The sequence below is a fragment of the Notolabrus celidotus genome, chromosome 23 (assembly GCF_009762535.1).
Source record: "Notolabrus celidotus isolate fNotCel1 chromosome 23, fNotCel1.pri, whole genome shotgun sequence".
NCBI lineage: Eukaryota > Metazoa > Chordata > Actinopteri > Labriformes > Labridae > Notolabrus > Notolabrus celidotus.
The window spans coordinates 10,671,512-10,699,095 of record NC_048294.1 but is presented as its reverse complement, the minus strand read 5'-3'; the positions used below and the strand labels follow the sequence as shown (position 1 = coordinate 10,699,095).

The following is a 27,584-nucleotide window of genomic DNA, read 5'->3' as shown; positions in this document are numbered from 1 at the left end:
ACTGTTGGATCTCTACATTAATTGGCTAGCTCAGTCTTCCATTATAAGAATCATCCTTTTAGGGGACTGGAGGAAAGTGAGAAGATGCCACAGAAGATGTTCTGTAAAAATGAGGGCAGGAAAGGTCAGCGTTATATAATGCATCATCAAGCCAGAAGCCATTTCCTTGAGCTGTTCCCTCCAAAATCTGGAAAAAGTCTTGTTTGCTTTCAGCATCATAATAATCACAAATATTCACAGCATGACGATGTCAGAGTGGCATTCGTTCCACTGCCCACAAACATGAATTTAGCCAACATGTCCACATAACTGGCGAACACTAGTTACATAAAGGACAGTCTGTTCACACATACTTTGGCAGATTGATTGATTTCAGTGGTGTGATGTGCGAACAGAAGGAGTGGAGAATCAGTGGATCTTTTTTTAATCCATTTACACCTCTATGTGGATCAAATTGCAAAGTGCCGCCCCGTCTCCTCACCTTGGGCGGGGTACAGAACCGCAGTGGTGCTCATTTTTATTCCCTGCTTTTCCCCAAACCATATTTGTCACAGCCAGGGAGTCGAAAGTGCCAGAGGGGACTATTTTTTGTCAGGGGATTGAAGGTTCAGGAGCATTGAGAGGATCCCTTTAGGAATCACAGTGTGTGACATGGGATTAACTGTTATTTCCTCTGCAGTGACACCAAACACATGAAAGGTGCTCCATGCAGCAAAGAGGGGTTTAACAAATACACTTTTTTTCAATTAAAATCTCTACATGCTTCCAACATACTGCAATGCAAACTACATCAGGAGTTAACGCCAGTGTGATGGAGTCTACTTCAGTTTGTATGACCTCAGGCTTCTATTTCTTTTTCTTAATATTTCACTGAAAGTGAAAGTGAAAGTAAAAGAAAGTAAAAGCTCTTGCTCTTTGCTTTTGGCCATTTTAGCCTTGAACCTCTCGTCCCAACATTGCCCCGGTTATAGCTACAAAAAAAAGGGGGAGATGAAGAAAAACCATATTTTTTTCCCATGGCACACCTGATCTTCAGTAAATTTCAAACATTGAGAACTTTATTGATGTATCCCTGGATTATATTGTCGAGCTATACCATTTTAGTTTAAAGAAAACCTTAGAATGAAACCTCCGATATTGGAAAAGGAAGCCACCAGAAGTGTAAAGAACTACATTTACTTAGGTGTCCACTTGAGGCTGGTTCCAAAAGCCCAGCCCATTGGTGGCCATATTTGAATACATTTTTTTCTGACAAAATTCAACATGTTTACAAAAAACTGGTCCAAAAACGGTTTCGGTCACAGTAGTTAATTTGTTAACTTGTAACAACTATAAGGGTTGAATTATTTTTCTGTAACTCATTCTTTTGATTGTATTTAAGCTAAGAGTTTTGCATTATTATTCATAACAAGTGGCGTGGCTGATGCAACTGACAGGTGGTCGTGTTGTAGCTGACTGCCAGTTGGCAAAGCTATGGCCTCACCTTCACTTCTTGGCCTATTTCTTTAAGGCAAAAGCTAGTTTGAGTCAGCATTTTCATTATGGCTGCCGCCATCTTCAGGCTTTTTAACGCCACTTCAGAAACCAATGGATGACCCCACGGAGACTACGTCGATCTTTTTTACAGTCTATGTAAGATACCCCAACAACAACATAAAACTGAACCAGGAAGACATACAGAACTAAAGAGGATCAACTCCAAACAATGGTTGACTTAAAGAGTCAAAACAAGACAAACCTCCATTGATGAATCATAAAATTACAAGTAAGCCTTCTGATTACTTTAAACTTTGAGCTCTAAAGTGTTTTGAAATTTGACGCAGCAAGTCAAAGTTTGTCATGCAGGTCACTCAAAAGCCAAAGATCCAGATTGGAGAATGATCAGTATCCATTGGTATTAAAAGTGAGGTGAGAACACTACAGAAGTTCTTTCCAGAGGATTGGTCGTCAAGTCGTCAAGTAGTGCACTCCACTATATTTCCAATAAGCGGTTGCCATTTTTTAAATGCTTCTTAGCAAACCAAACCATGAGAGTTTAAGTCCAGATTTGTGTTATCAATACTTCAAAATGTTTGCACACACCAGAGACTCAAATTTTGGTCGCAACCAAGCGGCAACCTCTGACTGCGAGAAATGAAGCCAATGCAGAAGTACTTAAACCTGCAGTTCCTCGAGCGTCCACTTGAGGCTGGCTGCTAAAACACCAGAAACCACATAGACATCCATTCAAAAAAGCCGATCTTCACATGCTTACAGCCTGGTATAATAATGATTTTAGTCTGATTAGCTAGTTTATCTCATGACTCACTTTGTACGAGGTGTGATTCTTTTTTTGAAAGGCACAGCTTACTTGATTAACAGGCTAGCACACTGTAGCTGTTAGCGAGGTAACTCAAAAGGCTATTTTCCACTGCAGGAACTTTACCCCGGAACTAGGGACTTTACCCCTGAACTACGTACGTTTCGACCGGAGGAACCAGGGTCTAAATTTAGTTTATAATCTTTAGATAATCTCCCCCTGAAAAGCCCCTGCTTGGGGGGTAGTACTTTTTAAAGGTCCTGGGACTTTCGGTTGAAAGTAACAGTGTTTGTTGAAACACAGAGGGAGTTCCTGGGAATGCATACTAGTTTAGTTTTTTTATTAAGATTTCAAAACATTATTTAGTAGCATTTTTTTTCTCCAAACATCACTGGCCTGATTTGCACAATCTACCCAGGACTTCAGCCGGTCGAAACGCAGATGACAATGCGGGCACAGTTCTTGGGGCTAAAAGACCTCTGAACTCTTGGTCGAAATGCACCTAAAGCCCGCCTTTCTACAGTCTATGGTCACAACCCTTTAATGTGAGGTCATGTGTTTCCTGGGTTTTCACACCGTTTCCAAAATACAAAAAAGGCTCCCCAGTTTGGTGATTCAATTTATTTGTCACTTCCTTGAGACACACTGTTAACATGAGAGCAAAGAGCTATTCCTCTTACTCAGAATAGAGTCACGTATTTAAGACGAGACTAATGATGAGGGAAACAGTCCATATTGAGAACAGACAAACATTTATCACGTAGTTTGTAAAGTCGCTTCATACTACCACGTTATTGTAGTTAATGTCTTTGTTTTGGTTCTCTTTTATTTCAAAGTGAAGGCTCTGTATTTTTGTCCTCTCTTTATTTTGACTAAGGCAGCAAACACAGAACAATGTGTTGGATCACTTGTAAGTTTTAAGATTTGAGGCACATTTATTTAGCTTGGTATTTATAACTGTTACTTATTTAGAATATTTAGTCTTAATGAAGAAGCTGTTTTAAAACGTTCAGTGCCAGCAGTGCGGGTGTCTTGGTCTGGTATGTTTGTTTTTCATTAAGTTGTGACTCATGCTCCTTGTAAAAAGCTCCAAATTACACATTTTTAGTGACTAACTAAAAAGCAAGTGGTGTTATTTGAATGAAAGCCACCTTAAAATTGCTATATCTTTGTGTTTTTGAAGGATTTCCAAGATTATTTTCCTCCCAGGACGAATATTTTGGTTTATTTCCTTTGGCTTATTGCGTCAAAAATGTGCTGATGTGTGTCATATAGTCAGTATTAATTGTGTAGGTTGAGAAGCACTCAAAAACTGTAATAAGAAAACAACAGCAGCAACATGAAAGAATCCCATCCCCGCAGAATTCGAGAGCACTGCCTCCGAAAACGGCTTCCCGGGGGCTCAGCTGTGTTCCTGAGAGAGGATTGATCTTTTTGTGATGTCTTGTGTCAAGATGTCTGCCGCACAAATAACCAGAACCAAAGTCAAATGAATGTAAAATGACAGATACAGTCGGATAATCATTAACCTGTCAGAGTGCACAAATCAGCCTTCCCTCCCTGAACTCTGTGAAATGAACGGTTTTCAAACAAGATAAGCACATTAGCATTAAACTCATTCTGTGCAATTTCTCCATGGATTTCTCCTAAGGCAGTGACTAAATACAGAGGAAAAGTTAATCCAACTGCTGTGCTCAATCATCTAAAATTTAAAAAGGAATCAAAGCAGCCCAGTCGAATTTCAACACTCCATACTGAGGTAATGTGTTTTAGAATGGAGGAATAAATGGCTCTGAAATGTAGCATGATAAGAAAGAGCCTCAGCTGTTGATGACTGTTAATTTGGAAGTAAAGTCAGTATCACCTGATTCAGATTGATGTTATTCTCTGCAGCCAATCTTCACATCTTCACAATAAATACACAAAAAGTACACAAATTATAACCCTACTGGTTCCTCTTCAAGTCAATTTTATGTTGCCTTTTTCTAACAACAGTGAAACGAATGAAAGACACATTTTGAAAATTTCAGATCGGTTGATTGAGTTGAAAGCTTCCCTATGGAGTAGCCAATTCCACTGAAAAAGTAAAAAAATTGAATTCCATTGTGTACTGCAAAGGCAGGAAGTGGGTAAACTGGGGTGAATTTCTAAGTATGTCAGGTCATGTGCTGTGGGTTATGACGGCAGTCACGGTGGCGCATATCTATAACCAAGCTTCAGCAGTACAGCGCAATCTTCTGGGTAAAATTCTGCAACTAAATGTCCAAGTAAAAATCGCAGAACTGATGCAAAAATCGTGAAGAAAGTAAAAATTGCAGGCCTAACGTAAAAACCAGGGGTGCATCTCACTCGGCTGGTGGTGAAGCTTTCAGCGGAGTGTCTGCCCCCTGGTGGCTGGCTGCAGTATAGGTCAAAAAATCTGTCTCAGTCAAACTTTAAAAAAATAAATACACATCGTACGAATGTTTCTCACATCCGTATGCTGTGGTGATATGTAGTTATTATTTGACTGTTTTGTGTCCAAGGCCTCTTTTTCCTGAAAAGTTTCTTTTTTGTTAGTTATTAGAGTTTAAAAAACGGGGTTTTACCTCCGGGTTTGCATTGATTCACAGCCGCCGTAGAGGGAAACTTCAAAGGATACACAGCATCTTGTGACGCTACCCTGTAGGGCGGAGCTTGTTACAGTGGCTTCACAGGCTCTGGCTGCACAATGGCTGCGCCCAGGAGCGGGATTTTTTGGCTTCAGAACCGTAGAACGGGAAGAAGTGGAGCAACGCTGTCCATTTTTATTTACAGTCTATGGTAAAAACCATGAAAAACAGGATGACTGTTGGCCTGACGCCAAATTAACATCAGAAAGGTGATTACTGTGGACCTGGTGGAAATATGCTTGAAACATTTCAGTTTGTATGTAATGAGTCTAGAATATATAAAATTCTTAAATAACTGTTGGAAAATATTGAACTTTTTTTCAATATTCAAATTTAATGAGCTGCACCTGTAGTTGTTTTCAGACATGAAGGGTCAGTGGTGTATTTTACCTTATTAAAAAGTTTAGGCAAAAATATCTCCATGATATTTTCAGTGTTACTCTTAACCCCTGAATTAGCCCATTATCATTATAGCTGTTTTCCAGCCAATAGAAGCAAACTATCACAGCACAACAAAGAACCAACTCCCTGACCCTTCCATGAGTGAACAACGAATGTTGTGTTTAGGGGAGTCCAGAAGAACCACTAATCAAGCTAAGGCCATTGCAAATGTAAGCAACAGGGATTATCACACACTGAGGCTATTGTGCAAAATCCATAAAAAAATAAACAACAGCACAAATTCTCCCACTGCAATTGTGCTCCAGCACTGAATCACCCTTTTTTTAGGTGAAAGAAAACAAACAATTAAAATCTCTTAAAAGGCTCCAAAGGGTCTCCAAATTACGGGGGGAAAACATAGCAGATTTAGCTCCTTATCATACAAACAAATTAAGTAACAAAAAATATCCCACTGGGCTGTAAGATGGATAAAAGAGGATTGCTGTGTGTTTACTCAAATAACGATGACAAGTGTTGTGCGTTTACCTGATAACACAGTTAATAAACCTCTCTCAAGTCAATATCAAACTCTGAAGTTCTCTGCTTTTCTTCCCTTGTTGTTTGGATCACAATGAAGTACCGTGCCCTTGAAAGTCTGCCAAGGAAAATAAAAAAGCTAATTATTTGTTAAGAGAGACTTTGGGGGATTAATTGTTTTTGCTGTTTGGTTGGCAAACAAAGGCACGAATAAAGCACTTGTTGGCCAAAAATAAGATTGTTGTATGTCATATTCATGCCAATCTTCTAGCCGGTGCCAACAGTTAAATTAAATTCCTGTTGCTGCAGATAATCAATGTATTTGTGGAGAAGTGGATGCAAAGATTAGGATATTTGGTGGAGAAATATTTATCTTGTTTTGAGATGTGTTGATGGTAAAAATCCAGTAAAATATATACGTACAAAAATAACATCCTATAACTGAAGTTTTCTTACTCTGGTGTTTTCTGGGTTCAAAATGGATGCATACCATTATTTATGTATAAAGGGGTTGCTAGCCTATAACTAGCTTAACTTAGTCCATAAAATGAGCTGTTATTATTATTATTATTATTATTATTATTATTATTGTTGTACTACACAAAGGAATATGGAGTAGCTAACAGCTACTTTTCTAACTCTAGTATAGAGACTGGAAAAAGGGGTTGAGAGCGAGCCGATGTTTGGTTTTGGTCAAAATGACACTAGGTACAGTATGTAAGGTAGCTAACAGTCATTGTGCTAAGTCTAGCATGTTAGCTTGAAAAAAGGGTAGAAAGCAAGCCAGTGTATAGTATGGGTCAAAATAACAAAGAAATATGATGTAGCTATGGGCCAGTTTGCTAACTCTTGTTTATTACCTGGCTCTCTTACTGATCTTCCGGCAGTGTAAGATGCTTGATGCTGATTGGTCAAAAAACCCCGACGACGCCTTGAAGGCAGTTATTAACTTTCACAAACCTGAGCAACACCAGAGGCAAACTGATCACACGGAGGGTTGCAAAATTCCGGGAAATTTGGAAAGTTGGAAACTTTCCTTGGGAATTAACAGGAATTTATGGGAATAAATCAGGAATTTACAGAATTGAAGAAACTTAAATATAATTGGGAAAAATATATTTTAGCATAATCCTGACTAAAATAACCAGATTTCATGCACGTACAGTTGAATATCTATGCTATTCCTCAATCACATGCACATAGCACACTGCTTACTGCATGGCTATTGAGACCACGCCCCCTACATGCACTGTGCATTCCTCCATCACATGCACACATGATTTCTAGAATCCTGCAGAGGTTAGGCTTGAGAAGCTTGAGGGAAGATGCTTTTTTATTTGCATGTTGAATGGGACTTTTTTTGGAGGGAGAGGGGCTCTTTTCATTTAACATTTTGAATGGGACTTTGTTGGGGTTGCATTTTTGTTAATTTTTGAATGGGTTGGGTCGGGGGGATGAGTAATATTTAACTCAACATTCATGTTTTTGTAATTCAATGAAAGAATTGATTGTTCAATAAAATATTTAACACTTCATAAAGCTCTACTTAAAAATAAATTTGTTTTAAATGTATTAGTTTGGATGGATGTCTGCTTATAACAAAACAAATATTTATGCTTGGATGTGATACCTTTCCATTAAATTACCCTCAATTCACATTAATTCCCATGGAAAGTTTCCAATTTGGAATATTTCAAAAATTCCCCAGCTTAACTTCCAATGGAAATTTACTGGAAATTTTCCACCACTTTGCAACCCTAATCACACATCATGTCAAATCAATCTCCCTCTTTGTATTGGTGTCTTTATTTCAAAAACTAGAAACATTGTTGAAAAACGTCTGTCTTTAGTTTTGGTCTGAATTAGCTTACAGTGGATTAGCTTACTTTAGCATAGAGGGAGACTGAAAGAGGTGTAGACAGCCAACCTGACAGCATCTAAAAGTGGACAAAACACACCAACTGGTACGCTAATGCTAACTATTTCACATCTGATTACTCTTACTACAAGCAGTTAGCATGAGATTTTAAGCTAATCTAACTGCTATGTTGCAGTAGCTTCATATTTACATTGCAAAAAGTCATTGATACCAGTATTGTTCTCGTACTTCTAAGAGGAAGCTAGCAGCACATTACCCAAAACACTGAACTTTTACAGTTAATTTTCATTTAGAACGCTTCAAGAAAAATATTTATGTGCATAATTTAAACTTGAAAAGGCGGCTAGTAAGCTAACTATCATTCTACAAAAGTCCTGTTTTATGTGTTTCTAGTTGAAGTACAGATTCTTCCTTGTTTGAAAGTTTCTCTTGTATATTTGAGCACAAGCAGTTCGAACTATGATATGATGAAAGTGCCAGATGTTGTTGCTGGGAGATTTGTGACTCAGCTGCAGAGCCTCATATCTTTTCTGTACTCTCTCTCTGTTGTGTGTGTGTGTGTGTGTGTGTGTGTGTGTGTGTGTGTGTGTGTGTGTATATGTGATTGTTTCCATGATCCAAGCTGCTGTTTGAACCCTCAGAAGAGATTATGGCAGGGCTTTAGAGTCCCTCAGCTCAGCTTGTTGTTGTTTTGTTTTTTTTGAATTGTTGCACTATCATTTTAAATTATTTCTTTTATTCTGGTTGGGTAAATGCCACCCTCAGAACAGTTTTTATTCGGTTACATTTGGAGCAACTTTTATGAAAAGCTTGATGACAGATGAGATAAGTGTTTCACTTTATTCTCTTATTTAAACCATCACAGAGCTATAAACAGATGCATAAGCCACCCATCTTCCCTGTATGGCTTCCTCACTAATATCTGAAAAGACAAGCCAGACATGTCTAGACATATTGTGAAGTGCATTATGTGCTGTGATGGACGGGATGGTAAATGAACACTTTAGAGGAAAGAGACCTTTCAGCAACAGGTAATGAATACAGGGACTTTCAAGTTTCATGGCTTTCTAAGTGCTCACGCTTTTTTGTTGTTGTTGTTGTTGTTGAACAACTGTAAATGTCAAATCTCAACAGTCCTCAAAACGTTGCTTTGCATTAGCGCAGAACACGCTGCTCCTTGAATGGACACATTTAATAAGGCTTACCACTTGTTGTCCCATTCTCTCCCCCTCCCACCCCTTAGCTGTCTCCACACACACGGAGGGTGAGGACAAGCTCCAAGTCCTGCTGATGGTGGAGGCTGGAAGGTACGTTGTTGTTCCCCAGGAAAAAAAAAAGGTGTGCTAATTGGCCCCTGTATTTGTGTTACAACACCATGCATTATGCAGCGCTGTTAGCTTTGATTTTGCCTTTTGTCTTGTTAGTGTGAACGCACTTTAGCTACTGTAACCATCCGATGTAATTAAATCCTCTGCAGACTGCCAGCTTCAGTTAAGAGACGAGGTGAGACAGCACGTAACACCAGCTAACGGTTTCAGGCTCCCTTTTGGAGGAGAGCAACAACACTTGTGTTTACTCCGTTAATTGCTCTCCATTTGAGTGTTTTTGATCAAACCTCATGGGAAACTGGTGGTTGTTTATAGATGTGTGTTCTTTTTAGAAGTGCTTTTGGATTCCTTTTAATCTTTTCGGTTGTTTATTTAATGACTTAGCAGTGCTCCTCCAAACCAAAATACGACTTAAGATCTTAAAATATGAAAGGCTACAATGTTACAGGAAATTATATCATGCTTCATTTCATTAATAATGAACCTTTCCTTCTCCGTCTCTGTCTGCAAATACAGAACGGTCTACGTCCACGGCTTCAACAGGATGGACTTTGAGCTGTGGCTGTCTGCCATCACGCTGGCTGCTGGTACAGATGGCAAGGGGCTCAGTGACCAGCAGCTGACAAAGAAAGGCGTCCCCATCATTGTCGACAGCTGCATTGCTTTTGTCACACAATATGGTGAGTAGCATGATTATCACGGGAGGAAACTTTTTGAAGGTTTTTCCTGAAGGTTTCCCATTGTGAAGCTTATTGATACAGTATTTTTTTATATATATATTTATAAGTTAAAAAAATGGTTCATTTTCACCACAATTGTAGGACTTTAAATTCTCTATCCAATTTCACATATTATTATTCTATTATTTTTGAATTCCTTTATTCCTCAATTTTAATGAATTTTAATATTTTTTAATGATGTCAAGTGTGAGGATGAGGCAAACACGTCCCATTGACTCCACATTTTAAATAAATACTGCATATATATAGGAAACAGGGTTCCCACGCATCCTAGAAAACCTGGAAAACCTAGAAAACCTGGAAAACCTGGAAAACCTGGAAAACAGTTGACCAGTTCTCCAGTACTGGAAAACACCTGGAAAGTGGGAGAAAAAGTAAAATGTCCTGGAAAATCACATATAGTCCTGGAAAATTATTCCAACATGGCTGCGTGCGACCTGACCCGATTAACAAAACACATCCCCATTCATTGAAAGTTGAGTACACACTGTGCTGGAAAAGACAGCGACCCTGCACAACTTTTTTCACATCTTTTCTCCTTCACTTCATAATCATGCATTCACAGAAAATGGTGGTATATTGTTTATGTTTTATGGTACATTAACCTTGTAGAGTGCTCTTTTGATTCAGAGAGTCTTATATTTAAGTTATAGTGTGACCAGTGGAGTCGGGCAGAGAGCTCGGGGGTCTGTGCCTCACAACTTTCTCTGCAGGCTGATAGCTCAATTACCGTACTCTAGCTCAGTGGTTCTCACAGTGGGGTCCTGGGACCCCTGGGGGTCCGCGAACCATAGCGTGGGGGTCCGTGAAATAATTTGAATACATTTCTAATACATTTTAAAATTGTGCTGTGTCATTACAAAACAGCATATACACCATTGTTATGATACCATTTGGTGGCTCAAAGGGATATGTGAGTCTTGCGGCTGTTAATTTTCTGAAAGCGTTTTAGATCAATTACTTGAAAAGTATAAATGCTGTCATGTTGAGTCCACAAGGAATGAAATGACCCTCTGTTTTAAAGTATACAAGTGGTATTTACATTCAAATTGAAGTGTTATCTGTTTATCACTATGGTACAGGTCTGAAGTATTTACATTGATAAGTTTTACAATACATATAGTTCCAAGGGCATCTAAGAGTGCAAATGGTAGTAAGCATGTGCTTTAGTGATGGGAAGTTCGGCTCTTTTCAGAGAGCCGGCTCTTTTAACTCGGCTCCCAAAGAAAAGCCGGCTCTTTTGACTCCCGAACGGCTCTTCATTTAGGATCTTTTGTAGCCGTATATTTTACCTTAATTTTGCAAAAACTAATGGTTTGTGTTGAAAACCCTTTTACGTACGGTGTTTTTATGAGAAGGCTTATAATTGACCAATTTTGTGCATTTATTCTGTTACAAAACCATTCTCACCATAACCCTAGGGTTAGGATTATGATTAGGGTTAGGGTTAGGGTTAGGGTTAGGGTTGTGATTAGGGTAAGGGTTGTGATTAGGGTTAGGGTTGTGAATAGGGTTAGGGTTAGGGATAGGATTAGGGTTATGATTAGGGTTAGGGATAGGATTAGGGTTAGGGTTGTGATTAGGGTTAGGGTTGTGAATAGGGTTAGGGTTAGGGATAGGATTAGGGTTATGATTAGGGTTAGGGTTAGGATTAGGGTTAGGGTTAGGGTTAGGATTAGGGTTAGGATTAGGATAAGGGTTAGGGTTAGGGTTATGATTAGGGTTAGGATTAGGGTTAGGGTTAGGGTTAGGATTAGGGTTAGGGTTAGGATTAGGGTTAGTGTTAGGATTAGGGTTAGGATTAGGATTAGGGTTAGGGTTAGGTTTAGGATTAGGGTTAGGGTTAGGGTTAGGGTTGTGATTAGAGTAAGGGTTGTGATTAGGGTTAGGGTTGTGATTAGGGTTAGGGTTGTGAATAGGGTTAGGGTTAGGGATAGGATTAGGGTTATGATTAGGGTTAGGGATAGGATTAGGGTTAGGGTTGTGATTAGGGTTAGGGTTGTGAATAGGGTTAGGGTTAGGGATAGGATTAGGGTTATGATTAGGGTTAGGGATAGGATTAGGGTTAGGGTTGTGATTAGGGTTAGGGTTGTGAATAGGGTTAGGGTTAGGGTTAGGGATAGGATTAGGGTTATGATTAGGGTTAGGGTTAGGATTAGGGTTAGGGTTAGGGTTAGGGTTAGGATTAGGGTTAGGATTAGGATAAGGGTTAGGGTTAGGGTTATGATTAGGGTTAGGATTAGGGTTAGGGTTAGGGTTAGGATTAGGGTTAGGGTTAGGATTAGGGTTAGTGTTAGGATTAGGGTTAGGGTTAGGATTAGGATTAGGGTTAGGGTTAGGTTTAGGATTAGGCTTAGGGTTAGGGTTAGGGTTGTGATTAGAGTAAGGGTTGTGATTAGGGTTAGGGTTGTGATTAGGGTTAGGGTTGTGAATAGGGTTAGGGTTAGGGATAGGATTAGGGTTATGATTAGGGTTAGGGATAGGATTAGGGTTAGGGTTGTGATTAGGGTTAGGGTTGTGAATAGGGTTAGGGTTAGGGATAGGATTAGGGTTATGATTAGGGTTATGATTAGGATTAGGGTTAGGGTTAGGGTTAGGATTAGGGTTAGGATTAGGATAAGGGTTAGGGTTAGGGTTATGATTAGGGTTAGGATTAGGGTTAGGGTTAGGATTAGGGTTAGGGTTAGGGTTAGGATTAGGGTTAGTGTTAGGATTAGGGTTAGGGTTAGGATTAGGATTAGGGTTAGGGTTAGGTTTAGGATTAGGGTTAGGGTTAGGATTAGGGTTAGGATTAGGGTTAGGATTAGGGTTAGGGTTAGGATTAGGGTTAGGGTTAGGGTTAGGATTAGGGTTAGGGTTAGGGTTAGGATTAGGGTTAGGGTTAGGATTAGGGTTAGGGTTAGGATTAGGGTTAGGGTTATGATTAGGGTTAGGGTTAGGGTTAGGGTTATGATTAGGGTTAGGATTAGAGTTAGGGTTAGGGTTAGGATTAGGATTAGGGTTAGGATTAGGGTTAGGGTTAGGATTAGGATTAGGGTTAGGGTTAGGGTTAGGGATAGGATTAGGGTTAGGATTAGGGTTAGGGTTAGGATTAGAGTTAGGGTTAGGGATAGGATTAGGGTTAGGATTAGGGTTAGGATTAGGGTTAGGGTTAGGGTTAGGATAAGGATTAGGGTTAGGGTTAGGATTAGGGTTAGGGTTATGATTAGGGTTAGGGTTAGGGTTAGCATTAGGGTTAGGGTTAGGGTTAGGATTAGGGTTAGGATTAGGGTTAGGGTTAGGATTAGGGTTAGGGTTAGGGTTAGGGTTAGGATTAGGGTTAGGATTAGGGTTAGGGTTAGGGTTAAGGTTAGGATTAGGGTTAGGGTTAGGGTTAGGGTTAGGATTAGGGTTAGGGTTAGGGTTAGGGTTAGGATTAGGGTTAGGGTTAGGGTTAGGGTTAGGATTAGGGTTAGGGTTAGGGTTAGGGATAGGATTAGGGTTGGGGTTAGGGTTAGAACCAAAACTCAAGCAAACAGAACCAGGAACAACTCATGCAAACAGAACCAGAACCAAACTCAAGCAAACAGAACCAGAACCACACCCAAGCAAACAGAAACCAGAACTGAACCAGACCCAAACCAGAACCAAACCAGAACCAAACCAGAACCAAACCAGAACCAAACCAAACCAGAACCAAACCAAACCAGAACCGAACCAGAACCGAACCAGATCCAAACCAGAACCAAACCAGAACGGAACCAAACCAGATCCGAACCAGAACCGAACCGAAACCGAACCGAACCAGAACCATACCTGAACCGGAACCGAACCTCACCTGAACCGAACCTGAACATAACCAGAACCGTACCAGAACCGAACCAGAACCAGAACCGAACCAGAACCGAACCAGAACCGAACCAGAACCGAACTGGAACCGAACTGGAACCAGATCCGAACCGGAACCGGAACCGAACCGAACCAGAACCATACCTGAACAGTACCAGAACTGAACCAGAACTGAACCAGAACCGAACCAGAATCGTACCAGAACAGAACCATAACAGAAACAGAACAGAACCGAACCAGAACCGAACTCAAGCAAACAGAACCAGAACCGAACTCAAGCAAGCAGAACCAGAACCAGAACCAAACTCAAGCAAACGGAACCAGAACCAAACTCAAGCAAACAGAACCAGAACCAAACTCGAGCAAACAGAACCAGAACCAGAACCAGAACTAAACTCAAGCAAACAGAACCAGAACTAAACTGGAGCTTATTACTTTATTAATGTCCTCAGGTTGGCATTGAGAAAAATCAGATACCTCAGCTTGGATGGGCTGATCCGATTTCTCCTCTCAGTGAGTATTTGCCCGGTCTTCAAGAAGACTCTCTCTGAAGGAACAGATGAAGCCAGGATACACAGCCTCCCCTCCGTCACCTGTATCCTATATCCTCACATGTGATTGGCCGCATGGCCGCCACGCTGACCAATCAAAAAAAAGTTCTGCTGTGAGCAGAGCTGGGTCTGAGCACTGTGAGAGCTAAGCAGCGAAAGGAAAAAACTGAGAGACGGCTCTCTCTCAATGCGAGCTGGCTCTTCTGACTCACTATAAAGCATCGGCTCTCAGAGCCGCAGCTTTTTAACATGACACATCACTAATGTGCTTAATCTGTGTTACAATTATGAGGAGTCTTGGACAATTTTCTCACCTGTAAGGGGTCCCTGGCTCCAAAAAGTTTGAGAACCCCTGCAGTAGCTAGTAGGAGTCCAAATCCCGACTGTGAAAACAAACGGAAGAAAAAGAGCGACACAGCTGCACAGAAACTCCACGTTGTAGACATCGCTGATCCTAATAGACATTGCCATGCAGGAAGACAGTTTTTTTTAATCTCTGAGAGATCTTCAAATACAGAGTGCGTCTTTACACTGGTGTGATTTTTTTCAGAGTTTACGGTAACTCAAATAAAAAAACGTGACATTTGCTTTGTCGACCACTTAGCAGGATGAATATCATGATTAAGCAGGTATATTTTGAGTTTGAGTTGAGTTGAGAAACATTTGTGGCCATTTTTGTCATTCAGTTCTATTTAGGTCATTAATGCACTGATCTTCTGATCATTATTGATTCCTTTGCTGGCTCTTTTGTTTTTTTCTTAGCTCATTTTATATTTTTTGAGAAAAGAGAAAGCTGAGATGTTGCCCATCATTGTTACTTGGTTGCACTAATAAAGAGAAGTGCTGTACATCTGTGGTTGCATTATTCTATTATCAATTTGCCATAATTTTTAAGTATGTAAGAGATGATTTCATTGATAGCCATAGACTACATGTCGTTCAATGTAGACTTCCACTGAGAGGAACATATTAGACTATTTAGGAACTAAATTAGGAACTAAATTTCGACTATCATACCAGCTTGATCATCAATGAAAATGTCCTGAAAATGTCCTGGAAAATAATCTCTGGAAAAGAGTGGGAACCCTGAGGAAAGTTAAAATATTTTTTTGTTTTTGATTTTTACTTTAAAAAAAAATAAAAAAATCTTTAATTGATTTTTAAAATTTATTTTATCTGTAATTCATTTAAACTATGTATTTTATTTTGTTTACTATTAATTTCGTTACTTCTTTAACTTTTTTTAAATTTTTCTTCTATTCAAATTAATTGTTTTATTATTAAAAATAATCTTTCATTTAATTTCTATTTTTTTCTGTCCCATCTTGCTGTACTTTTTTTATTTATCTCTGCTCATAAATCCTTTTTTTATTATAATTATTCAGGTGGTTATTCTTAAAAAAAAATGTTTTATCCATATGTAATTTGGTTTTCTTTTGTTCTTCTTATTACTTTTTCTTTCATTTTTCCTTCAAATTTTAATATATCTTCACTCATGAATCCTTCATAATAATAATATTAACAATTATTATTATGTTTGTATTGCTATTATTATTATTAGAGGTACCAGTAGTTGTAGTAATTAAAATGATCTTATGTTTTACCCCAAACTATATATTCTTTAGTGTTTTTTTCCTTTTTTTTCATCTTTATTTTCTTTTTTCCTTTCATTTTTTAATTTACTTGTTTACCTTTATCATTGTTGTTAATTTGTATTCATCCGCCACACTATAAAAGGGAAGAAGACTCTCAGACTGAAGGCAACAGACATCATGTAATCAATATTTAATGTCTTTAATGTTGTGTCTGTTGCTTTGTTAATGCATTACATTATATGGTACTCATAAAACTCTGTTATAAGTCCTTTACATTGTGAAAGTTAACTCTGGCTGAAACTGTCAAACAGAACAGAAGGTTAATATACTTTGCAAAAGTAGAGTTTCAGTCTACCTGCAATTTAGATTCAAATGTGCTTATGTAACACTGTTAAATCCCACATTTTAGCTCTTGCATGTTACTGCCCTATAATAGCACTTCATTATATGAAAAGTATATAAGCTGTCGTTCCTGATCAGACGGTGACTACATTAAACACGAAATATGAATAAGTTCCAGAGATGAAATGTGAAAAATGGTGAAAGATGTGTGTTATTTTTCAGAGTATCTATTTGTTTTTTACTCTATAACCAGGATTGTGCCATGAGGGGCTTTATCAAAGACCAGGGGACCCTGCTCGAACCGCCCTGCTCCTTGAGGAGTTCACCCGGGACGCCCGTAACGTGAAGCTGCGAGAGAAGGAGCACCAGCTGGAGGACGTGACAGACACCCTGAAGAGCTTCTTATCCCAGGCTGAGGACGCTCTGCTGACAAAGGAGCTCTATCCATACTGGGTGTCCGCTCTGGGTATGTTAGATGTCAAACCATATATTGTCTTCATGCGTGGGATTGGCTCATGATATGTTACACCTTTTCCCATCCTCTTCTCCTCTTGTTTGGTTTATGCAGATGAGAGGGACGAGGGGCAGAGGGTGAAGAAGTACTCCACTTTCATCGAGAGTTTGCCAAAGATAAACAGGTCGACGCTTGATGCTCTGCTACAACATCTGTACAGGTATACACACACACACACACACACACACACACACACACACACGCACACGGAGGACAAACTGCGCACACACATTTAAAGCTTGTATCAGGGAGGTCATAGCACGGTCAAAGCTGCTGCCAGGAGAGGATTTATTACAGTGAAGGAGAATTTATACAGTTCTTAAAACTTCAAAAACAGGATATGAATAACAATCAGGTACTTAAAATGAGCATTCAGTTACTTAATACTTCTACTCTATCTTAATTTAGAGCACATTATTCACCACTCTGATAATTGCTACGCATAGATACTTAATTGGACATAATAATGAAGCAGAACAGAAGCTCTCGTGGTCATGTTTTTTTGTTTTAGGCTAAGATTTTGTAGGGATAGAGCAGATTGCAGCTCCTCCAAAGCACAAGTGGGAAAGCAAAGGTTGCTTTTGTCGATCCTTGAGCTGAGATTGATGAATCAATCCCATACTGTTTGTACCATTTGTCGGCATTTTGGAAAACAAGATTGATTGCGAAGCTCGTTATTGAAATTTAGGTAATTAGCAAACACACAGATGAAATTCATGTCAAGGGTTGTTCTTTTTTTGAAACAAGGACTTGGTTTGATTTCGCCTTATTTTGCAGGAAATTTCTTACTTCAAGTGAATTCTGTGTCACCAATTACTCTTAGTTATATTAAATGAATGTTCAGAAACGTTATGTCATAAAGTACGAAGGTAAGGATAAAAGTTGAACCCTTAAATTACTTGACACGTATGGGCTGGCCATTGTGTTCTTCTTCTTCTATTCTATTCACACTAATGAGCAACTAGCTGAACTGTTTCTGTACTTGTTGTATGCTGAAATGTTTCCTCTCACCTTCTTTCTTCCTTCTGTGTTTCAGGATTCAGCAGTGTTCCAACCTCAACAACATGCCTAGCGAGAAACTGGCCTCTGTCTTCTCCCCCTGCTTGTTCCAGACTCAGGGACAAACCCCACAGGAAAGCAGCGTCGTCTGTGACCTCATCAGCAACTACATTACTCTCTTCAGCGTGAGTCGACTGTGTTTAATGTGTTTATTCACCTGCCCTCTGACAGCGTTGATAGCAGTGAAGGACGAGACAGTTAGAGGAGGGGGGAGGAGGGCTAATCTGAGCCTCATAACATGGTGTTGCTATTTGACCTCTAAGTTAGATAACATCTGTTTTTTTAGACTTTTAATAAAATAACTGAAATCTAATCTGCAATAATATGACAGAAAAATACTTGTGGTTAAAGTAAATCTTACTTTCAACATCAAACAAACAGATCCTTAAATGTAAAATTTAAGAAGGGCCCCTCAAGTTCTCATTGGTTTGATTATTAGCAAGACCAGAACTTCATTATTATTATGACAATTCTTAAATTGAACTCTGACTTGCCCCTCCATTTAATATACATACATGAAAATACTAGCTAGGGAGAACAGCAGCAGCAAAGAACCCACATAGTTCAGGGAGGAGCAGCCATATGAGCTCAAAGTGGGGAGGGCACGCCTGCCCTCTCTCTCATGTGCATATATGAAAAGTGAAGGCAGGGAGAACAGCAGCAAAGACCCCACAGTGTTCAGAAATGAGCAGTCATGTGAGCCCGAAGTGGGTAGAGCACACCTCCCCTCTCTTTCATGTGCTGACCTGAAAAGTGAAGGCAGGGAGAGCAGCGGCAGCAGCAAAGATCCAACTGGGTATAGAAAGGATTAGTCATGAACACCCGAAGCAGGGAGAGCACACCTACCCTTTCTCTCATATGCATACACTCCAATCCAAGACAGGGAGAGCAGCAGCAGCAGCAGCAGCAGCAGCAGCAGCAAAGACTCAAAATGGTACAGAACAGAGCAGTCATATATACCTGAAGTTGGGAGAGCACACTTCCCCTCTCTTTCATGGGCATGCAAGATCAGCCAAGGCAAGGAGAGCAGTAACAGTTAAAACCCCATGGGGTGCAGAGCAGTCATGTAAGCCTGAAGTTGGGAGGTCACACTTACCCTTTCTTTAATGGGCATACTTGCAAAACCAAAGCAGGGACAGCAGCAGCAAAGACCCCCCGGGAAGCAGCAAGAGTAGACAGGCTAAAGCCCATTTTGCTATTTGCCAATTGGATACATGACAGCTTAGCTTTTAACTGATAGGGGCAATTGTTAAGACCAGCTGATGTACTGTCGGCCAAGCTTGACTTCATGACCTATGCCCAATTTGTAGTTTTTGTTATTATGCAACATATATGTTATATAACGGATACAATGATATGACTTCGACCAGATACAGTCTAATGTAAGATATTCTTCATTTATGAAAACTCTCTAACCAATGATAAAAGGAACTACTAAATGAATGATAACATTGAAATCATTCATATTTTACAACAGTGCATATCTAAACTGAGCTGCAGGCATGACTTTATTTACACTCTTACTTCAACCATCTGGAACGCAGAGCTGTTCCTGCCAAATCTCCACAATAGGCTTGACTTTGCTGATGTGAGGATGGCTGGTGGGTGGAGGGAGGGGAAGGAGGGTGGGTAGGGTGTGTGTGTGGGATCGATGCTACCCTTGGAGAGCTGCCTGGGATACACAGCATCAGAGCCCTTGCTAATTCCCCGCAGAACTCCTGGATCCCTCTCGTGCTGACTTTTAAAGAAGGAGCATTCACTCCCCAAAATTGGTTCGGGACGCCGTCAATCATTAGTCCCGTGACAAATAGCCATTAAGCTCAACCAATCACGAGCAGGGAAAACACACGCTCCGTGACATAAAACGAGTGAGACATCTCGCTAATTAAAGCGACGGTTCTGTGCTGCAAGTCATCGACAGCACCCATTATCAGGCCTAAACACACACACCATGAATTTGTGCGTTTCCCTTTTTTTCTCCCCACCAATCTTCTCTGCCATTCGTATAAGTCTAACAAAGCAAATTGTTCTCTGAAAATGATAAAGATGTGAGGAAAAAAAAAAGTTGGAATAAAAAATATAATTTCCCACACAGAGCTTTGTGAGGGAAACGAGTATTCACTTGGCGCTGAGCTGTGTCAAACACTCCCAGCCAACTTCTGTCTTCAGAATTAGTTTTAGAAGTGTTAGCTGAAGGACCCAATTTTACAGTGAGCACATGAAATCATTTCACTGCTTTAATTTAGTCTTCCTTTTAACGTATTTGAGTGCTTAAAGTCATATTACCTTTGGGAAATGTGATGACATCAAGCAGTTTCATGCTTCTTAATGAAGTCTCTCCTGACCTGAGTTTGAAATCATTTGTGAATGTCTTTGTGATGTTTCCAACAGGTCAATGAGGAGAGGGTGCAACAGATGGAGAAAGAGACGTGTTTCATCACTCGCTGGAACGAAAAAAAGGACGCTATAGTAAGTCAGCCCAAATCGTGATACGTTGTTTAGCAAACTTGGGGTGACAGAGACAGCACATACAAGTCAAAGTGGACTGATGCAGGAAAATATGAGCTCTAATGTTTAAGAGATAATGATATTAAGGAAGCAAAAAAGTAGTAAGGTTTGGGTGAAGGTGACGGTGAGGGTACAGGCTAGGGGTGGGAATTGATAAGATTTTATCAATGTCAATGCCATTGTTGATTCTGCTTATCAATCCAATTCCTTATCAATTCTCCTAACAATTCCTGGGTATTTTTTTTGAGGGTAAAAAAGTAGTTCTACAGTCTTCTGCACCAAAAGGAACCATTTTATTTTTTCCAAAATTATGTCTGCACAAGACTGAACATGAACGTATTCAACTTGAACATACTGAACAATAGGTTGACCTCTTTCTCGGCCGTGTGAGTCTGGACATGGCCCCTCGAGCCTGGAGGAAAATACTTTGAATTTGGAGAGGAAAAACCCTATTCCTCCGGGGGTCATCGCGGAGGTATTTTGCCCGCTCTCGGTGCCTCATTTTCGGCCGCGTGAGTCCAGACGTGGTCCATGGAGCCTGGAGGAAAAGACTTTGAATTAGGAGAGTAAAAATGCTTTTCCTCCAGGGGTCATCACAGAGGTATTTTGCCCGCTCTCAGTGCCTCATTTTCGGCCGCGTGAGTCCAGACGTGGCCCATGGAGCCTGGAGGAAAAGACTTTGAATTAGGAGAGTAAAAACGCTTTTCCTCCAGGGGTCATCACAGAGGTATTTTGCCCGCTCTCGGTGCCTCATTTTCGGCCGCGTGAGTCCAGACATGGCGCCTCGAGCCTGAGGGAAAGTGGAGAGGTAGGTTTGCCTCCCTGATGGGAACATGTTCACACGGAACCCTTCTCCACCCGACGCGAACCCCAAGCTTCGAGGCCGAGTCAACAAATGCTTTAGCATATTTGAGGTATTTGCACCTAGGAGTTCTGCGTCGCAGAGTGTGTGACGTAATACAACATATCGCAACGTGACATGACGTCGTGCTGGGAAATGAATCGTTAAGAAGAATCAATAACATTTTAGGTGTACTATTCCCATGGAATTGATCAATTGGAACCTAAGGCTGGGCTCTAAGTCGGATCCGTTTTTCGATTCCCATCCCTAGTACAGGCTGCCCCTAACCCTATGATGTCAGTCTGATTTTAATAGCCTTGATCATCTGGCTGTTACCGTTTGACCAAGTCCTCTGGTGTCAGCTAGACTTCTTACAATACAGACGTCCAGTTTTGATTGTGATTCAATGGCTTTTGTTTAATTAAAAGTTGACGATACAAAGGTCTTGAGGAAACCCCAAATTGTATCTGTAGCTTTAATATGACTTTGAACACACCATAAGGGCCTGTGTCCACTAGCAGCATTTTTTGCTTCGACAGCACATCTTTTTGATGCAAATCCAGAGTTTTCAGTACTCAGCTTCCTAAGTGGAAAATGGCCCTTAGTTTTAACTTTTTTTGGTTACTGAACTCACAGCGCTCTGAAGTGAAAATAGTTCAACTTTTGGAAACACTTCTCTATCACCAATCAATCAAAATCAAGAAGCGGCAGGACTCCTTCCACCAACTTTACAACAACGGCAGACTGCCATACGGAGGAGAAACTAACCACAGCTGTTTTTTTTAAGGTACAACTTCCTGGTCCAGAACTGCAGCTAATGTTAGGTCACAATTTATATTGATTGTATGGAAGTTTTCTTTGTATAAGGCATTGAAGGAAAGCTAAGCTAAAGCATACAGAGTTATTTAAAACAAACAGAACGATCTGTTTTAAGGGAAGTCTTGTGGGACAGCTTTCAAAACCTAGCAACAGGAAGCACCAGTAAGACACCCTCTCAAATTGAGGTTTTTAGCTCTGGCAGAGCAAAAAAATGCTGTTAGTGGACACAGGCCTTAACTTCACCTCATGTCACTCATTTAGTGAGCAAACTAGCTTTTTAGCCAGGCTGCTTGGAGTGGAGGAAGACTTTGCTCTCATGGGAGACAGATGTACCTCTCGAGATGCTACTTTGTCCTTAATATCACAGTAGGAACTCTTGACAACAACAATAAGCCCTGGTTCACACCTCAACTGAGGAAGCTGCGTCAGGCCAAAGAAGAGGCCTACAGGAGTGGGGACCGGGACCTGTTCAAGCAGGCCAGAAACAAACTGACGAGGGAAATCAAGGTAGCTAAGAGGAGCTACACTGAGAAGTTAAAACAGAGCTTCTCTGCCAACGACCCCTCAGAAGTTTGGAGAGGCCTGCGTGAAGTTACAAGCTACAGGAGACCCTCCCCCCACCCTGAAGGTAACAAAAGACTAGCTGACGACCTGAACAGCTTCTACTGCAGGTTTTCACACCCCACACCCGAACACTCTGATTTACCTGGCCCCCCCACAAGCCCCTCCCCACCCCCCTCTGACCCCCCACCTGCGCTGACGATCTGTGAAGATGAGGTAATCCAGCTCTTCCAGAGACAAAAGACCAAGAAGGCTCCAGGACCAGACGGCGTGTCCCCCTCCTGCCTGAGAGTCTGTGCTGAGCAGCTGGCCCCCATCTTCACAAAGATCTTCAACACATCGCTGGAGCTGTGTGAAGTGCCCTCATGCTTCAAAAGCTCCACCATCATCCCAGTCCCAAAGAAACCCACCATCACAGGACTCAATGACTACAGGCCCGTCGCCCTGACGTCTGTGGTCATGAAGTCCTTCGAGAGACTAGTGTTGAGCCACCTGAAAGACATCACAGGCCCCCTGCTGGACCCCCTGCAGTTTGCCTATCGGGCAAACAGGTCGGTGGAGGATGCAGTCAATATGGGTCTGAACTACATCCTGCATCACCTGGACTCCCCCAGGACCTACGCTAGGATCCTGTTTGTGGACTTCAGCTCTGCGTTCAACACCATCATACCAGACATCCTGCACCAGAAACTCACCCAGCTCACAGTGCCGGCCTCCATCTGTCAGTGGATCACCAACTTCCTGACGGACAGGAGACAGCAGGTGAGGCTGGGGAGCATCAAATCCAGCACCCGGACCATCAGCACTGGCGCCCCACAGGGATGTGTTCTCTCCCCACTGCTCTTCTCCCTCTACACCAATGACTGCACCTCAGGGGACCCCTCGGTGAAACTCCTGAAGTTTGCAGACGACACCACCGTCATCGGTCTCATCCAGGACGGAGACGAGTCTGCTTACAGACAGGAGGTGGAACAGCTGGCCCTCTGGTGTAGTCAGAACCATCTGGAGCTGAACCCGCTCAAGACGGTAGAGATGACAGTGGACTTCAGGAGAAGCCCCCCCCCACTCCCCCCCCTCACCATCCTGAACAGCACTGTGTCTACTGTGGACTCTTTCAGGTTCCTGGGATCCACTATTTCCCGGGACCTGAGGTGGACCTCCCACATAGACACAATCAGAAAAAAGGCCCAGCAGAGGATGTACTTCCTGCGTCAGCTCAGGAAGTTCAACCTGCCTCAGGAGCTGCTGATCATGTTCTACACCTCCATCATCCAGTCTGTTCTGTGTACCTCCATCACTGTCTGGTTTGGCTCTGCAACCAAACTAGACAAACACAGACTGCAGCGGACTATAAGGACTGCAGAGAAAATCATCGGTGTCGACCTGCCCCCCATCCAGGACTTGTACCGGTCCCGGGCCAGGAAACGGGCAGGGAGCATTACCGCTGACCCCTCACACCCTGGACACAAATTCTTCAAACTCCTCCCCTCCGGCAGGCGCTACAGATCACTGTGCGCCAAAACAACCCGCCATAAGAACAGTTTCTTCCCCCAGGCTGTCACTCTGATGAACACTAAACCATAACAGTGTCATACCTGTCAGATAAATACTCTCTGTAAATATACATGTAGATATACAATGCAACAATTCTCAAGCAGAATTCCATATTTCTATTTTTTGTATTATTTAACTTCTATTTTATAATGTAAAACTACCTCTGCAACTCACCACTGCACTTTATCATATTATTTTTTAGCCTGTACATATTAGTCAAGCTATTTGTTGTTTCTTTGTATTTATAGCTAAGGTTATTGTTATTATATTTTCATTTTATTTTTTATTGTAGTTCTTATTCTTATTCCTATTCTGCCTTGTACAAAGAGAGCACACTTTACCAAAGTCAAATTCCTTGTGTGTTCAAGCATACTTGGCGAATAAAGCTGATTCTGATTCTGATTCTGATTCTGAAGTGGCGTGTAGTGGCGATTACTGGTAGAGGTGTGTCTGTGACAGTGTATAGGAAGTGAGCTAATAGAGTCCAGTTTATAGCGTTAGTGAAATGAGATGATAGGTTATTTTCTTAAGGTGAAAAGAATACGCATTTTGTTATAGTTATTAAAAGAACAAGAAGTGTAAATGTTGCAGACTTGGAGATTGAATTTAATTTGATGTGTACTTTTTTAGATTTGTTTGAGATTCCACACCCTCAGGGCGAAAGCTGAGCCCTTTTACAGTTTTTGTTTTTAAAACATGTATGTGTGTCTGTATGTGTGTCTGTGTGTTTGTGTGTGTGTGTGTGTGTGTGGGGGGGGGGGGTATTGACTCATCTCCCTGCGTCATCACTCCCAAATCAGGGTTTTATTTATGTGACAGTTTCCTGTTTTTTGGGCAAAAATAACGTGGATGGAAGCAGGGGGAAGCATGAATCGGTAGGTGAGGTTAAAAAAAGGGGGCTTTCTTCTTGTTAACCTTTACAACAGGTACTTCATGCCGGAGTGACTCATACAAGAAAAACATTTGATTCTGATAACCCATGAAGAAAAAAAAGAACGAAATCACATGATGCCTGTTCGGTTGTTGAATTCTGAAACAAGTTGTTTATTCCTGCTTTTCTTCTCCACCCTGACTGACAACTTTTAGAATATGACGGCTGCTGTGGGGCAGGAGGGTTACTCGGTGGAAAGCAAATGCTATTATAAAACTGTCTGACGTTAAAAGAAGAAGAATGTCTTAGCCATGAATGTGAAATTGTGTGTTTTTAAGGTTTTAATTTGGGAAAACTACAAAAGAAAAAGTAAAAAAAAGTTGCCATTTTTCATTAAGAATAGTCCTTTTGTGTAATTATGTCTTTGTTGAGATAATTGCTGGGCTAATTTAAGGGGTGATTTAACATATTAGCAAAGTTAAACATTCATAAAAACCATTGAAATGTTCCATTAATCTTCTCCTCCTATGTATGACTTAATGTCTTTGGCTTATTTTTTTATTTTGGAGCATCATATGATGCTCAGAGCACTGAGCCAACAAAACCACCAAACCTGAAGTAAAAAAGAAAGCAAAGTAGTAATAGAAATTGTCCATATTCATGCATCTATTTCATGTGGAGATGCTTCCTTTAAGCTCTCAGTCATAAAAAAATATTTTAAAAAGTTGGTAAAAATGTAACTTTTCACCCACAGACTTACAAAGGCTACACTTACAGTGGTTATGTATGCATGCATTTCATTCATAGTGGTATGTGGCTCAAGTTTATGTGAGCTTTAATGTGAGAAAAATCACTTAGGTGGCTTTTTATTCTGCAGCTGTCCACACTGCGTAGAGAGAAGCTTTTAAGGCCTTGGTCGTTAGAAACGAAGAAAAAAAAATGAAGCACTTTCATTTTCATTTTTATCGTAAGATGTAATCGCAAGGATGGTATTGCTGTGGAAACAAATCTCACACCACCAACATTCAATGCTTTTTCTTTTGGAAAATGGCGCCATGGTTTCATCGCTATGCAAATCAAAGGGAACGATGTCCTCTGATGTTATAGTAGCCCTTCTAAACCTTAGCAATACTTCTAGTTAAATGCTAAAATAACACCAGGAATATTCTAACATGCTATTTTTAGCAATCATTGTTAGCATGCTAGCAAACTGATGCGTTCTTATCGTAACCTGAATACAACGCAAAGAAAGTGTCTCAGTGACATGACCCAATGGTTTCTGAAGAGGCGTTTCCAAGCCAAAACAATGGTGGTTGCCCTACTAGAAATTCTGACTTACTTTCAATCAAATAGGAAAAGAGGTTGTGCTCGGGGGGGTATTTAGCAACCAGGCAAGAAGCTACAACAAGCCCACCTGTCATTCAGTTCAACCTTTCTTACCCTCCTTATTATGCACATTTAAGTAACTTCAAACCTAACCTTCACCCAACCTCCCAAGAGTCTGTACGAATAAAGAAAGGGGCTACTCAGACTGAAACCATTTTCCAAACCACACTGTATGTCTTCTGTTCAGTTCGCCATACAGTCAAAACCACATGGGCCTTAATGGAGATACCTTGACTTTTGCAGCCAGCCTCAAGTGGACAGTCTAATTACTGCAGTTTGTGCACCTTCGCATTGGCTTCATTTTTAAACTCTGTAGGTTGCCACTTGGCTCTTCTCAGCACGAAGAACAGCTGAGATTAATAGGAATGTCTGTAACTGTTGGTAAATCAATTCATATATATATTTTTTAATTAACCTTTATTTAACCAGGTTGGTCCCATTGAGATCAAATTCTCTTTTTCAAGGGAGACCTAACAGCTCAACCAGAATTTTGACTTGAGTTATTAGAAGTTAAGACCAAATTCTTAGGATTCTTTGACATAAGGCTTCTTGTGTAGCCATAATTTGGGTATAAAGCACTTCAGGGCAAGACATCCTTTACGTTGCATTGCCATTGGATACGGTTGGACCAAAAACGAGTTTGAATGAAGATCGATTAAGAGACAATGTGATGTCTATATGCATATGTAGCTGCACTTGATTGCAGATATTCATCAACAGAGGTAGGTGAAAGGCTAGATAGTCATTACATAACCGCCAATTGACCATTTTGACACAATGACCAACTTTTGATGTTGTGCTAACTGTGGGAACACAGCAGTTTGAAATAAAGCAGTACAATATCATAACACTTGAGCCTCCTAAACTTAGCGTGATATCACAGAAACATAGCCTCCATGTGAATATGGCCAGTCTGTTGGTTTTGGATGGCAATATAGCTGATGCCCTCCTCCTCCGCCCTTCTTTTCCACATGACCTTTGTTCCTATGTACCCCCAGTACCCAGTACCTACTGAAATGTCTGTAAAGAATAGGTCTGGACTATAAATGGAAACCAGAGCAGCTTCCTTGTGATTTTCAATGACGTGTACCTGCACAGCTCTTGACCTTGGCAAGTAGCGTTGCAGTCTCTGTCCTACCTCGGGGTGAGCAAAGGCCAAATTTCTCTTCCTGGAAGCGGATCCTGAGGACATTTAAGCCCAACTCCATGGCAATCCATCCAACAGTTCAGTCAAAACCACATGACACCCCTCAGGGGAAGAAGTCAAGGGTTTGCTAAAGTCAGTAGGAGTCACCCTCGAAGGAAATGAAAGTCTTCAGAAAACTTGGTGGGAATCCATC

At 40.9% G+C, this 27,584-nt stretch overlaps 1 protein-coding gene across 1 annotated transcript in view; it reads left to right on the top strand.

The window, feature by feature from the left end:
* Positions 1 to 27,584, top strand: part of zmp:0000000660 (arf-GAP with Rho-GAP domain, ANK repeat and PH domain-containing protein 2) — a 209,934-nt gene that overhangs the window by 158,579 nt on the left and 23,771 nt on the right. Inside the window, 6 exon segments of the mRNA XM_034676822.1 lie at positions 8,991 to 9,054; positions 9,592 to 9,755; positions 16,385 to 16,597; positions 16,700 to 16,805; positions 17,682 to 17,829; positions 20,096 to 20,173. Of these exon segments, the coding sequence (XP_034532713.1) occupies positions 8,991 to 9,054; positions 9,592 to 9,755; positions 16,385 to 16,597; positions 16,700 to 16,805; positions 17,682 to 17,829; positions 20,096 to 20,173 (773 nt within the window).